This window comes from Pteronotus mesoamericanus, unplaced genomic scaffold (assembly GCF_021234165.1).
Source record: "Pteronotus mesoamericanus isolate MK-2021 breed Mesoamerican mustached bat unplaced genomic scaffold, CSHL_Meso_final contig_100, whole genome shotgun sequence".
In the NCBI taxonomy this organism is placed as follows: domain Eukaryota; kingdom Metazoa; phylum Chordata; class Mammalia; order Chiroptera; family Mormoopidae; genus Pteronotus; species Pteronotus mesoamericanus.
Window position 1 is genome coordinate 8,888,050 of NW_026554999.1, and position 16,425 is coordinate 8,904,474.

Genomic DNA, 16,425 nt, shown 5'->3' on the forward strand with positions numbered 1-16,425 from the left:
CATGACGTGCCCCATCTTCTGTCAGAGTTGAAGCTCTCCGAAGTTAAAATTCCCAAGTGACTTCATTATACATGGGCACAAGAACTTAGCCTTGAAATACACTCCAGCTAATATTTCTGACTCAAGCACTTTAGACATAGCTCAGCACTGATAAATATCTAAACAGCTCACTCGTGTCAAGCTACCCACCATCTGATTAAGATCCCATAAGTGAATGAGTCATACTTCATAAACAATGGGAAGGTTAAGTGTTGGTCAGCCACAGAATGTAAACTAATTATTCAGTAGCCAACTGCTTCATAAAGCTATAAGAAAAGCCAGAATAAGGGGACAGTACTTACTGAAAACATCTGCTGTCGGTCTCTAGTATGTGATCAACTGCAGACTCATTCAATCTCAGCTTAGAAAGGAACGAAGCTATCATCTAATTGAACTACCAGAAGAGCAAATGCCTACTACATTAACCAGCTCCATGTTCCCAAATCTAACTATATGAAGGATTACAATCAGAGGATTTTTTAAAATACACATATTTGGGCCCCATTTCAGCACTGCTGCACTAAAATCTCTAGAGGGTAGAAATATCTCTAGATGAAGGTTGTGCTTTCTGTCTTTGGGTAGCTTTTTAAATGCTTCATTAAATTGTCATAATTTTTTTCCCCGTAACTTCCAACCATTGGCTTTAGTTAAATTACCTGGGGCATGTCCTTGAAGTTTTTTCTTCTCAGCTAAATGTCTCCAATCTTCCCATTATTCAACATGTGACATAATGTTGAGTTCCTAACATCAGCTGTCTCCTATAAATAAATGTTTTCTAGTTACAGTTCACAGCCCAGGCAAAATGTGATTTCTAGTGCAAAGCAGAACAGCTTAGGGGCCTCCCTCCCGTTCTAGATACCTTGTTTCTATTATCCTATTTACTCATTGCTAGATCTTAATCCCTCTTTGCAATAGTTTACACTTTCCTGGTCAAGATCCTCTTCCATTTCCCCAAGTTCAGAAGTCAAAATCTGCATGAAACATTTTATTTAAATCCCATCCCAGATGCCCTTACTCTTAGCTGATAACCATGCTCCTAGTCCTTAGAAAAATACAGGCCTACTCTGTCTCCAACTCACCAAATTAACATCTGACACAACACAGAGTATCAAATTACCACATCAGAACCACACTGTATCAAGGACCTTCCCTAGTACCAATTTTTAGTAATAAAGTCAAGCACATAAGCAATCAAGAGAGAGAAGTCTGAAACACCCTGTATGGCTCCCTATGTCCTTCCTTTCTACATTGGACAAGGAGCCATCTGACCCAGAAAAATAGATGAGGTCTCTAAGTGAGATTTGTGACTCACCTTATATAATCAAGAGGGTTTAGTTATGAAATATCTCCATTTTATACCCTAGAGAATTATAGAACTTATATGACATTTTTCATGAGCTGTGCCTCATAAATCCATAAATCCTAGATGCATTTTCATAAATGATTCTCGGCCAAAGACAGCCTATAAAGGACATTCCATAGATAAGGGCTCCCTTCCTGACAAATATCATTCGTCTATTTACCCAAAGGGTCAGTCGCCAAGTTTACAGGGAGACAAGATTGAGTTATCTCCCTTCTTTTTTTACCCTGAAAGCTTCACCCTGGTAATCAGTGCAGAAATGAATCACAGACCTGCTGCTTAACTCCTTTCTTCCTAACATCTATTCTTATTTCTTTATTCTTTTATTCTTATTCTTAATGTAAAGCAGGACTAATAAGGTGCTCTGAATAGTATTCTTGCTATTTTTTTCATTAGACCCTCTAATATAGCTTTTTTCTTTTTTATTATGCCAAATAATGTAGCTTTAACATATTTCTATCTACGAGACTCTTCTCCTTACCATAGAAATATACTCATTCTCTCCCGCTCAAAAATTATTCCTCAAAATTTATTATCCCAGACATATCCAATATCTCTTCTTAACATTTAAAATTACTGATGCTTGCTTAGACCTAAATGTGCCTGTCAGAGTGGCATGGGACATTTGGGTATTTCCTGAGCTATGGAAGACATTTTTTGCTGCCTACTGAATATATCCAACTGGGTGTCTTATGAGTACCTAAAACTCCGAGTATTCATACTTAAAGTTGTTGTTTCTAATTTCTCTTCCCTAACAAGTTTCTGTGTCTATTTTGCCATTATAGTAAATGGAATACACGTATACCTAGATTTCCAAACCGAGAATCATGTGAAATGTTCCTTTTTCTAGTGAGATTGACATCCTGTCACTTAGTCAGTATTAATTTGTCTGCATAATAAATCTCCATCCATTTCCCTTTCACTCCCAATAACAGTACATTAATTAAATATTTTATCATTTGGGTTTAATACCTCAATACCTACATCAAGTCATATGTAGCCACAGTTCTCCATATTTTCCAGTCATCAAAAGAAATCTCATCAAATCTCAAAGTCAAGATACACTAAATCTAACATATTTTCCTAATCTGCTAGTTTAGAAAGGTCATCAGTAAAGGAAATGAGTCAGTAATATGATAATATGATTTATTCTGTGATATTACTTAGATATTGTTTTCCTTTATTGTTGTTTTGTTATTGATTTGTTTCCATTTTTTGTCTCTCTGCCAGCTCTTACTTAAAGCCATCGAGTTTTTCTGGTTCTGAATTCCCAGGCTGACATTTTAAAACAAGCTTTAAGGAAAAAAATATCAAGATTTGTTTGTAACTCCAAATACATAATTTGGTCTGGTCTAAAGTTGCATGCAAAAATCTCTCTAGCAGAAACAGACAGTGACCAGAGGGGAGGGGATAAGGGTTGAAAGAAAGGGAAAAGACTAGTCAAGGAACATGCATGAATGACCCATGGACATGGACAACAGGGTGGAGAATGACGGTGGGAGAAGGGGGTGGGCTTGGCAGAGGAGGGCAAAGGGGGAAAAATTGGGACAATTGTAATAGAATAATGATAAAATATTTTTAAAAAGAAAAAAAATATCTCTAGCAGAGACAAAGTTACAATTTCCCATGTTGTCACTTTAATTTTGGAGTCTAATTTTTAGAATTCTTTTAAGAGTTTCTAAATAACGGGAGAGATTTCAAATCCAGTTCATCTTTATTATTTAAGCAGTAATAGACGTCTATTAAGGACCATGTGGTAAATAGAACAATGAAAAAATGAAAAAAAGACATCCATAATCCCAAACTCAAAGATAACCATTATATCAGTGAGGGTTCTCCTGAGAAACAGAACCAAAAGATATAATATCTTTCATTATAAATGCAGGTCACATGTGTAATTATGCATAAACAGAATTGGCTCCCATGATTGTGGGAACAGGCAAATCAAAAATTCCATAGAGTAAGCTACTGTAGCAGGTTAGACACTGAGGCAGTCATTGATGTTTCAGTTTTGAGGCAAAACTTCCTCACCAGGCAATCTCTTTACCGTATGCCCTTCAAGTGACTGGACGAGGCTCGCCCACATTATTAAGGATAATTTCCTTTGCTTACAGCCAACTTATTTTAGCTATCATCCACATCTACATAATACCATTACAGCAACACTTAGGTAAGTATTTCATTAAATAACGGGGTACTACAGCTTACCCAAATAAACAATAATATTAGCCATCAGGACCATATAACAGTTCCTTCAGTCCTTTTCTAGGCATAAGTGGAATTGCACATGTGAGTTCTGTGATAAAATATAATAGAAAGGAAAGCATTTCAAAAGAAATTTCTCGTGTTAAAGGGTCATTCCAGTAACCAAAAGTTTAAAATTTAAAATTTCATTCATGTGCTGTTCCAAAGAGAGAAACCAACACCTTTACATTCTCAGAGGTGTGTTTAGATTTTGCCGGTTCAACATATGCAGTTGGCTTCAAAAATAAATCTTGGGATGGTTTGAGAATTATATCTGGTTGCTAGTCTGGAAAATATTTCTTATGATCTGAAAAATAACCTCAAGTTCTCTTTCTCAGTCTGGATCTTGGAGTTCTGCTAAAGGAAATAGAAACTCTACTCAATCTCCTTCTCCTACTTAGCTACATGACACTAAATTAATGGAGCACATTCTGATATTATGATATCAAAATATGCCCAAAGCAAAGCCTTCTTCCTGCTTCTTCTCATCCTCTTCTTCTGTCTTTTCTCACAGAAATGCACTTTTCTGGATGTAATGTGCCACCATCAGTATTCCTTTCTTTCATACCCAGTTATTTTCTGAAAATTAGTTTTGTTGTCTCGGTACAAATAAAAAGATACTAATGGAAATGGAAACCAAGATTCTGGCTATTGTAAAATTATAGCACTTCTGCAGTGGAAAGATGCCTATCAGTCAACAAATGAATGTTTTGAGTAGACTGCTTGAGAGGTCAGCCTGGGGAGATGGAGTACCATCAGATGATTAAGATGGTATTGGAGCCATAAGATTAAATGAGTTTGCAGGGGAAGTGAATGTACAAGAGGGGAGAGGAGAAAAAGGAGATGCAGGAACAGAAACATTGGGATCTTCAACATTAGGAGGCTAGGAGATGGGGAGGAATCAGTGAAGAACTCTGAGAATTATCAGCCAATAAGTTGGAAGGAAAGAACCCTAAAAGCAAAGAAGGAAAAATACATCAAGAAGAGAGTATTGATCCACTGTTAAATGATGCTACTGGGAAAAATAAGATGAGGATGATTACCTATGGGATTTGGCAATGATCACCATAGACCTGTACCAGAGCAGGGTCAGTGGGACAGTAAGAGTGAAAGCGTGACTGGAACAGGTTCAAGAGAAAATGGGTAGAGAGGAATTAAATAATGAGAACCAGAACAAGCATTTGTTGCTTACTATGGAGATACTGTTCAAAGAACTCACTATGGATTAATTATTCTGTGCTTCACAACACTCCTATTGGTCAGTTGTTCTTATTATGCTGGTTTTTCAGATAAGTAAACTGAAGCACAGGGAGCTTAATTAACCTGAACTAGCCAAACAGCTCATAAATGATGGAGTCAGGATTTGCAAACAGGCAGTAATGATCTTAACCTCCGCTTTATTCCCCCACCCTCTCTTTAATAAGGGTGACAGAAAGTAAGTTACAGTAGATTGTAAAGGACCATAACTATCATTTTAAAGAATATAGGTTTTATTTTTGTAAGCAAGTGACTGTATGAGATTTTTGATTTTAAATATAACTCTGCCAATTATAGAAATGTTATTTAGAAGAAAGACTAGACTAGAAAAAGCAAATAATGGCCACAATAAATGAAGAGAAGGATATTAAGCACCTAAACCTAAGTGATGGTGTTACTGAAGAGAAGTCATTACCAGGGATAAAAAGAGGTCTTTGTCAAGAAGACAATAATGATAAACATTTTCACAGCTCATAGCAAAGCTTCAAGATACATGAAGATAAAACTGATAGAATTTCAAGGGAAAATAGACAAATTCATAATTACAGTCAGGGATATCAACATAAGTCTCTCAATAATCTCAAGAACAGGTATACAGAAAATGAATAATGATATAGAACTGAACAACACTTTCAACCAATTATTGATTGTAAACTGACATTTATAAAACCCTCAAATAATAGAATATTTTATAACACAGAGCACTTACCAAGACAGGTCCTATGGTGGGCCATAAAACAAGTCAATAAATTTCAAAGGTCAAATGAAACAAACTATATTTTGTAACAAAAAGTAATTAAATGAATAATCAATAACAAAAAGAAATATGGAAAATTCCCACATATTTGGAAATCAAATAACATACTGTTTAACAACTCATACATCAAAAATTAAATCAAAACCAAAATTACAAAATATTTTAACTAAATGACAATGAAAGCACAAGGCACTGGGGTTTATAGACTACACTAAAACATTGTTCAGAGAGAAAGATGAAGCACTGAAGTACCATGTTAGAAAAGAAAAGACTCAATCAATGATATCATGTTTTATCTGAAAAAACTAGAAAAAGAATACATAAAAAGTTAAGTAAGCAGAAAAGTAGAAATAATAAAATTGAGGCCAGATGATAATAGAATTTTAAAAAATGGAGAAATAAATGAAACCAAAAACTGATTCTTTGAGAAGATCAGTAAAACTGATAAACCTTAAGCCAAACTGATATGGGAGCAAGAGAGAGAGAAAGAGACAGAGAAAAGACACCACTTAACAGTACTGATATAAGGTATCAATAATTATACCATAATTAAAGAAAGAATATCATTATAAATTCTATGGACATAAAAATAGTAGAAGTGTTACAACAATACAAATAGACCTATATCTATTAAAGAAACAGAATTTTTAGTTAAAAACTTCCCCATAGAATTTTTCTCAGCTAAAGTCCCACTTGGAATCAAGATAGTGATATAGAAATTTCCTGAATGTCCCTCCTCCCACAGATGCACCTACAAATAGAGCAGTTCCCTTTGAGAGAATTTCAGAAACCTGCTAAGTGACTCCTATACATCAGGTGAATAAGAAAATATTTGAAACATGTGGGAAAGACTGAGCTATACTCTTTCCATAATTCTACCTTTACACACAGGGCCATATGATTAGGAGGGGAACCCCCAACTCCAGCTTCTTCCTGAGTAGTGAGAATTTGAACCACATATCTAGTGCCCCAACTTTTAAGGATGCAACCTGAAGGCTGGGCCTCTAAGTTGCTTACCTTTGCAAGCCAACAAGGTTTGTGTTCACTAGTCCCAGAGAACTATAGGGTCATCTCAGTTGATGCAGCATTTGACAAAATCAACATCCTTTCACAATAAAAAAAAAAAAACTCTCAGCAAATTATAAATAGGAGAGCTCCTCATCATAATAAAGACCATATATGACAAGCCCACAGATAACATCATACTCAAAGATGAAAAACTGAAAGTTTTTTCTCTCAGATCATAAACAAGACAGAGATTCCTACTCTTGCCACTTTTATTCATTATGGTACTGGAACTCGCAGACAGAGCAATTAGTCAAGAAGAAGATATAAAAGGCATCCAAATTGGAATGGAAAAAGTAAAATCGTCTCTGTTTTCAAATTATATAATATTTTACATAGAAAATTCTAGAAACTTCACTAAAAATTGTTAGAATGAATAAATTCAGTAAAGTTGGAGAATACAAAATGAACACAAAAGGCACTTGAGTTTCTGTAAAATAACAATGAATTTTTGGAAAGAAAAATTAAGAAAATGGTCCCATTTACAATATCATCAAAAACAGTAAAATACTTAGGAAAAAATTAATGCAGGAGATGAAAGATCTCTATGCTGAAAGCTATAAGACATTGATGAAACAAACTGAAGATGACACAAATAAATTTAAAAATATGCCATCTCCATTAATTCAAAAAATAATATTTTAAAAATGTTCAAACCACCCAATGCCATCTCTATAGATTGAATGTAATGCCTATCAAAATCCCAATGGCATTTTTATGTGAATAGAAAAAGCAATTCTAAAAATATGGAACCACAAAGTACCCAAAATAGCCAAAGCAATTTTGAGAAAGAAGAAATGTAGAAGCATTATAATTCCTGATTTAAAACTATACTACAAAGCTATAATAATAGTATGTTATTAACATTTAAATGGACACATAAATCAATGGAATATAGAGCCTAGAAATCAATCCCTGCATGTATGTTTAATTAATTTTTAACAAACTGATCAAAACTACACAGTGGGAAAAAGATTCTCTATTCACGACAAAGGACTGGAAAAGTTGGATAATCACAAGCAAAAGAATGAAATGGAACCCTTATCATATACCATACACAAAAAACTCAAAATAGATTAAAGATTTGAACGTAAGACCTGAAACCATAAACCTCCTAGAAAAAAAAAATAAGGGGTGAGTTTCTTGACATTGGCAACAAAAACAAAAATGTACAAGTGAAACTACATCAAATTAAGCTTCTGCCCAGAAAAAGAAACCATCAACAAAATGAAAAGGCAATCTATGGAATGGGAAAAAAAGTATTTGCAAGGCACATATCTGATAATGAGTAAATATTCAAAATATACAAGGAATTCATACAACTTTATAGCAAAACAAATAAACAAATCATTGATCTAACATCACTAATCACATGGGAAATGCAACTCATAACCTAAATGAGATATCAACTCACACACGTTAAGATGTCTATTATCAAAAGACAAACAAAAGCAGGCATTAGAGAGAATGTGGAGAACTGGGAACCATTGCACGCTGTCAGTGGAAATGTAAACTGGTACATCCGTTATGAAAATAGTACTAAGATTCCTCAATCTTAGTACTTAGTACTAAGTACTAAGAAAATAGTACTAAGATTTAATTCCTCAAGAAATTAAAAATGGAGCTACCATATGATTTAGCAATCTCATCTAATTCCAAATGAAGTGAAGTTATTATCTAAAAGAGATATCTGCACTTTCTTGTTCATTGCAGTATTATAATAGCCAAGGTATGAAAACAACCTAATTGTTTATCAATAGATGGATGGATAAAGAAAATGCAGCATACATATACACAATGGTATAATGTTCAGTCATAATAATAATAACTTTTAAAAGGAAATCTTGCCATTGGTGACAACATGGATGGAACTTCAGTACACTATGCTAAATGAAATAAGTCAAATAAGAAAGACAAATATTAAATGATATCATTTTTGTGTGGAATCTACAAACTCAAAAACAAAGAGTAGAATGGTATTTCCTAGGAGTTAAGGGGTAGAAGAAATGGGAGATTTTGGTTAAAGGAAACAACTTCCAGCTAAGAGTAAATTCTGGGCATCTGATGTGGCAAACGGGGAGTATATATTATACAAGGTCTGTCCAGTAAAAGTCCAGCCATTGTTAATATAATGAGGACAGTTTTCACAACATCGCTGTAACCTGGCAGCCAAGGAGTGTGGACTGGAACACACATGCATTAACAATGACTTCACTGTACAAGTCAGTGGGGGCAGTACATGCAGTTGATTGAACATATATACTGTGTGACCATCGCATTCAAAATGACTGAGTAGAGCAAAGAATCTGCATCAAATTTTGCAGCAAGTTTGAACATTCCTCTGCAGAAACTATTCCAGATGATTCTGAAGTATTTCAGGGATGATGCAATGAGTGCAGTGCAAATAAAAGTGTGACACAAATGCTTCAAAGATGGTTGAGAATCTGTTGAAAGTAACCCATGTCCTGGAAGGCCTGCAGAAAGCAGAACACCTGAGAATATTGAACGTGTGTACAGGCTGCAATCAACAAAGATCAGAGACTATTAGTTCTAGAACTAGAAGCTTATCTGAGGATTCTAAAAACTACTGTGTCCAAGATTTTGACCCAGGATATTGGCATGAAATGTGTCATGGCAAAATTCATTCCATGCCTTCTGCTTCCAGAACAGAAGGAACATGATGCTACAGTTACTAATGACTTGATTCAATCTGCTACCAGCTAACCAGATTTCCTCAAGAAGGTCATAACCTGAAATGAATCGTGGGTCTATGGCTACAATCTGGAAACGAAGGTCCAGTCATCCCAGTGGAAGTCACCTGATTCTCCACACCCAAAGAAGGCACAGCAAAGTTGCAGCAAGATCCAGACCATATTAACTGTGTTTTGATTGGGAAGGTGTCGTTCATCATAAGTATGCCCCTCCAGGGTAAACGATTAATAAGGAATACTACCTCAGTGTTCTTCACTGGTTGAGAGATGCAATATGATGAAAATGGCCATAGCTATGGGCAACTGGTAATTGACAACTTCATTACAACACACCCACTCATGCATCATGTTTCATGCAGAGTTTTTTGGCAAAGCATCAAATCACCCAGGTAATTCAGCCCCACTACAGCCAAGATTTGGTGCCCTATGACTTCTGGCTTTTCCCAAAACTAAAATCACCTTTGAAAGGGAAAAGATTTCAAACCATCGATGAGATTCAAGAAAATACTCGTACGATGGGGCAGCTGATGGTGATTCCAACAAAGAATTTTGCAGAAAGATGGAACTGGAGAGCATTATGCTAAGTGAAATAAGCTAGGTGGTGAAAGACAAATATCATGTGATCTCACCTATAAGTGGAACCTAATCAACAAAGCAAACAAGCAAGCAAAATATAAACAGAGACATTGAAAAAAAAAAAACCAAACTGAGAGTAACCAGAGGGGAGAGGGATAATGGGGGAAAATAGAGGAAGGGTCATCAAGGAACATGTATAAAGGACACATAGACAAAGCTAAAGGAGGAGGTTTGAGGGTAGGAGGTGGGGAGGGTAGGAGGTGGGGAGTTGTGGGGGGAAAATGGAGACAACTGTACTTGGACAGCAACAACAACAAAAAAGAATTTGGCAGAGTGTTTTGAACAGTGGAAGAGGTGCTGGGAGAACTGTGTGAGGTCTCAAGGTGCCTACTTTGAAGGGGAGTAAGGTGTCATTGCCCTATGTACTATGTTTCTTGTATCTTCTTCAATAAATAACTCTATTTTTCATATTACATGGCTGGATACTTTCCGTATTATATACTTGAAAGTTGATAAGAGAGTAGACCTTAAATTATCTCACCAACTCAAAAATATTGTAATTATCTGAGGTGATGGATATATTAACTTCATTGAGGCAAATATTTCACAAAGTTATATGTATCAAATCATCACACTGTATACATTAAACTTAGTGTTATAAGTGAATTATATCTCAATAAAGCTGGAGGGAAAAAGAAAATCCAAAATAATTTGTTAAAACAACAGAAGAGAAGCCACAATAGAATATATAAAATTTTTTAAAAACTTCAAATTTAGAAAAAATATTTTTAATTGGATTTTAAGTATCTCAGAAAACAAAATAGACACTCTTGAAAACAGCAAAACAGCAACCCTCATTCAAGTCTAGAATAATGTTTCTCAATCTCAAATCTGGTCACACATTTTTTAAAAAAACAACATGTATTCAACCCTCCATATTTATGGCTTCCTCATCTGTGAATTTAACTAACTGCAATCAAAAACAGTATTTTCAATCTGTAATTGGGAATTCATAGATATGGAGGACCAGCTATATACTTTGTTCTATACCATTTTACATATAGGACTTGAGCATTCTCAGATTTTGGTATCTGTGGAGGGTCCTGGAACCAATTCTCCATGTATGTCATGTGATGACTGTGCTTACAAAAACTGCGAGAAAAATTTAACAACACAATGTGAGAAAAACTTAAAAACTATAATGCATCAAAGATTAACAAGGTTTAGAATCATCAACCTAGAGATTTCACTAGACAAAGGAATACACTTATCAAATTAAAATGTTTATGAGAATCATCTCATCATTTCAGAACATTGCAGCTAGAACATTGTAGTTAGACAAAATATTTTCCCAAAACTTCCCATAATCATAGAAATCAAAATACCCTTTAACAGACAATAATCTATAATTATTCTTTAAAACTGTCAATAGCTTATACTATAGTAATTCAACTTTATTCTAAGTTTCTTTGTCACAAGTTCAGAGTGCAAATATATAAGCCAAGCTTTGAAAGAACTCATCACATTGGAACTTGAAATGAAATTACAACTAAATGGGAATATGCTCTCAAGGCAATCTAAGTATATTTTTCTTTATGTTTACATATCTTTTAAAATATTCATCCATGGTTATCTTTAATGAAATGAAGATTTTTACAAAGAAAATAGGTTCCCTATACAGACATTGAAAAGTAAAATATGCAAGAAGATGGGGTGAATACAGGATAGAAATGTTGGCTCAGAAGGAATAAAATGAAAAGAGAAAAAGAGATATGAAGAATTTACTAAGGAGAAAGAAAACAGCACATAACTTTAGATGTGTGACTTAAACTCAAGGAACTTAAAGTAGATAAGAGAACTGAAGAAAATGCCTTTTTCACTATAAGCCACATATAGAGAAAAGAAAATATGGCTGTATATTTTATCCTTGTCAAAAGAGTTTAGTGTAAAAAGGATATTTTAAGTAATTATTTCAATCATAAACTTATTTCATTTAAAAATATGTATTTTATACACTCTAGATTGAATGAAAATAACAAGTAATTTTAAACTACTCATTTTTATTGTTCATTTTCCAACCTGCAGTTCACATCTTGGGGTTTTCTTTCATTTCCTTATTCACAAAGCTACTTCCAAATGACTACCCTTTTGCATAGTATGTTCTTCCAGAACCCCCTAGCTTCTAATAGTCAGCTTAGTTAAGACCTCCCTACAGCTGTGGAAGAGACCCCTATTTTAGTTCTATATGAATGTCACCCTCCATTTCAACAGGAGAAACCAGTTATTCCTCTATATTAGACAACTCTTCAGGAATATTCCTGTGCTAAAGGCTCTCCAGATTTTGGCTCATTTTTTAAAGTTGTTGATTCTGATTTTACCACTGGGACATCTATTATTTTGGAAGATTGATTTTTAGTAGACATAGTCTCTACCAGACCCTCATCTGCAGGGGTTTGTTCAGACAGTGGAGGCTGAACAACATCAGGGGAGCCTTTTATAGAGATGTGTGTAACAGAGGCTACTTCAGATGATGGAGGCTGTTTGTCCGCAGGGACCATTTCTAAAGTAGCTTCTTCATTTTCTAGAAGCTGAAGTTCAGCAGGAGTCTCTTCTGCGGAAGCCTCCTCATCTGGCATAGGCTGGGCTTCAGCTGGGGCCTCCTCTGCGGGGAGCCCCTCAGCGGGCGGCGACTGAGCTTCAGCTGCGGCCTCCTCTGCGGGGAGCCCCTCAGCGGGCGGCGACTGTGCTTCAGCTGGGGCCTCCTCTGCGGGGAGCCCCTCAGCAAGCGGAGACGGAGCTTCAGCTGGGGCCTCCTCTGCGGGGAGCCCCTCAGCGGGCGGCGACTGTGCTTCAGCTGGGGCCTCCTCTGCGGGGAGCCCCTCAGCGGGCGGCGACTGTGCTTCAGCTGGGGCCTCCTCTGCGGGGAGCCCCTCAGCGGGCGGCGACTGAGCTTCAGCTGCAGCGTCCTCTGCGGGGAGCCCCTCAGCGGGCGGCGACTGTGCTTCAGCTGCGGCCTCCTCTGCGGGGAGCCCCTCAGCGGGCGGAGACTGTGCTTCAGCTGGGGCCTCCTCTGCGGGGAGCCCCTCAGCGGGCAGGGACTGAGCTTCAGCTGGGGCCTCCTCTGCGGGGAGCCCCTCAGCAAGCGGAGACTGAGCTTCAGCTGGGGCCTCCTCTGCGGGGAGCCCCTCAGCAAGCGGAGACTGAGCTTCAGCTGGGACTTCTGCAGGGAACTCCTCAGATGGTGGAGACTGATCTTCCACAGGGAACTCCTCAGTTCTTAGAGATTGAACTTTGAAAGGGGCATCTCCTGCAGTGATCTTCTCAGTAGGAGTCTCTTCAGCTGATGGAAGTGGAAGTTCAGCTGGGATCCATTCTGCTGGGGCCTCCATAGGTGGCAGAGGTGGAAATTCTGTGGCCTCTTGTGTAGGAGCCTCTGCTGTTGATGGAGGATAAATGTAAGCAGAAGGCTCTTCTGAAAGAGCCTCTTCAGCTGGGGTAGGTTCTACTTTACCTGGGACCTCTCCTACAGGGATCTCCTCAGCTGGTGGAGACCGAACACCAGTGGAGGCCTCTTCTTGAGGGGCCTCCTCAGCTGGTAGAGACTGAACTTCAGCAGGGACTTTCTCTGTAAGAGTTTCTTCAGCTTGGGAAGGCTGTATTTCAACAGGAGCCTCTTCAGCTATTGGAGGCTGAATTTCAGAGGGAAGCACTTCTAAAGGAGACTCTTCAGCAAGGATAGGCTCTACTTTATCAGGGGCCTCATCTGCAGGAGCCACCTCAGCTGGTGGAGGTTGACGTTCATCAGGGGCCTCTTCTGCAGTAGTCTTCTCAGCTGGTGGAGACTGCACTTCAGGAGGGGTCTTTTCTACACTAGGTGGCTCTACTTCAGCAGGAAAATCATACTCATATGAAAGTACTGAAGTACCTTTCTTCATTTGTTGACTAAATGAAGACCTGTTGTTACTTTTCTGCCAAATCTCTTCCTTTCTACTTGTTGCAGGTTGTTCAGTAATGAAAATATTCCCTGTGGATTTATGTTTCTGCACACCCTCCTCTGACTTTGAAAAAGAACTGCTTGGCTTGCCAGTAACCACTATTTCAGATTCACCAAAGTACCTCTCCTGTTCTTTGTCTGCTTTTTCCATTTGAGGAATGTTCATCATTGTCCTGTCTCCGGTACAACTGGTCTGCTCAGGTCTGTCTGTTTTGAGTTGACCTGAGTGTTTGCTTGGTGGAATTTCAACTTCATGAACAGTCTCTAGAAATTCAGGAGCTGCTTCTCCAACAGCAGCTGGCTTTTCTTCAAGTACTACTGTTGCAGCAACTGACTTTATATCTTTTTTCTCTTCTCCATTAGTGTCTGTCTGCAGAGATTTATCAGTCATATCTTGCACACGCTTTCTCTTTGTCCAAGTTTGCTGAAGCTGAGAGGATACTCTAAGAGACTCATAGTTGGCTTTGCTTACAGGAATATTACTAATTCCAAGGGTAGCTTTGGGGTCACATGATTGTGGTATGGACAGGTGTTTCTTTTTCTCTGTCACTTCAGTCTGTTGTGATTTGTCTACCATTGGTTGGCTGGGTTTTCTTCTCTTTCGAATTTCTTGCCTCCCTGCTGAAATAGGCTCATCATGTTCGTCACTCTCTTCCATATATAAAACTGGTAAATTTCAAATTTATTAATCATCAATAATCACAATGTACCAGATGGTTAAACCTTTACCCTCCTTCAATAAGTGTTCCTTTGTTGAGCTCTCTCAGAAAAAAAGTAATCCACATATTGTCGCATTCTGTATTATACTCTTGTTGGACCCCACCCTACTCAGTAAGCATCTTTTTTGTTTAGTCTCTAGGATGACTAAATCCCACTTCTAGAAGTTTCCCTCAAGGGTCTATGACATCACAGGCAATTCTCACTACAATGTTCCATCTGTGGTATTCCCAACAATTTTTAACTTGGTAAACACTCTTGGAAAATGGCTACAAGTGAGAGAATTACCATTTGAAACATCAAATTGAAAAATAATTTATTAGAGGAAAATCAAGTAAACTCCGGTAATGCTGCTTTCTAATAGCTAATCAATGCTTTTGAACTTTCAATTTCTGTTCTTTTCATCCTACTATCAAAGACAGTTATATTGCAGAACTCAGAATGGTGCAGCCTGTTTTCAATTGTTAGAGAAAGCAACTGCTAACATATATATGACAGTATTCTATTAATGTATTTTTATGTGATTTGAAAGAAAGTTAATATTTTTTGAAAACTTTGAGTTCTGAGGTCCATATCTATGTAAACTCCTTTCTTATATTCTTAGCACTCGGAACTAAAAGAGACTAATGGACATAGAGTATGCCATGCTAGATATTTTTATTTTCAACTATTTCAGAACACAGTTCTACCTAAAGTTTGCTAAGTAAGTAAAGTTGAGTCTAAAGAGATATCAAGTGAAATAAAATTAATTTATTTGATGTAATTACTACATATTCTGCTTAACAGTCACATAGGAATGACTCCCCCAATGAAAAAATAAATTTAATTGAACTTCTGAAAAACAGGAACCCCATTTAGCAAAGTGTAAATAGCACTATATTCTATATGGAATACAAATAAAACTTTAATTTCTATGCAACACAAAAAATTTACTAGAAAGATGAAGATTGGTCAAAAGATGTGCAAAAACATATTCCTGTAGTCTAGGAAAGTTAAAGAGGAAAAGATGGACTTTAAAATATAGTAGAATCGCAAGAGAAAAAGTAATAATCTAAACAATCATTATGACTTCATTAACCTGGAATATTTTTATTTTTTTAATTTTTTAATTTTTAATCACGTTTTTTCTCTTACAGTTGTCTCAATTTTTCTCCCTTTGTCCTCCTCCACCCATCCCAATCCGCACCCCCACTCGCACAGCCAATTCCCACTCTGTTGTCCATGTCTATGGGTCATTCATACATGTTCTTTGTCTAGTCCCTTCCCCTTCATTCCAACACTGTCCTCCTTCCCCATCCTCTCTGGTCACTTCCAGTCTGCTCTGTGTTTCCATGCCTGTAGTTTATTTTATTCGTTAATTTATTTCATTGAATAGATTCCACTTTTAGGTGAGATCATATGCTATTTGTCTTTCACTGACTGTCTTATTCTACTTACCATAGTATTCTCCATTTCCATCCATGTTGTCACAGAAAGTAGGAGTTCCTTCTTTCTTTTTTTATGCAGATTGATTTTATTATTTTTTAAATGTCAAAATCCATTATGAAATATTGAAAATTTAAATCCATTATAAAGTCTCAACAATTAAAACATGACACCAACACAGAAATAATCAAGTAGGTCAATGAAATAAAATGATCACTCTAGAAACAAATGTATATATCTGTCTAACAATGTAATATATGATTCAATTGGTATTTCAAAT

The 16,425-nt window shown here is 36.8% G+C and overlaps 1 protein-coding gene across 1 annotated transcript; it reads right to left on the bottom strand.

Annotated features, from left to right (window-relative positions):
* Positions 1 to 12,315: 12,315 nt before the first annotated feature.
* Positions 12,316 to 14,661, bottom strand: FSCB (fibrous sheath CABYR binding protein). Its single transcript, XM_054577371.1, has one exon. The coding sequence runs from the start codon at positions 14,659 to 14,661 to the stop codon at positions 12,316 to 12,318; it is 2,346 nt and encodes a 781-aa protein (XP_054433346.1).
* Positions 14,662 to 16,425: the final 1,764 nt, after the last annotated feature.

What these genes read in the sequence shown, in the direction of transcription:
- FSCB (XM_054577371.1), bottom strand. Translation starts at nt 14,661, where the DNA reads ATGGAAGAGAGTGACGAACATGATGAGCCTATTTCAGCAGGGAGGCAA.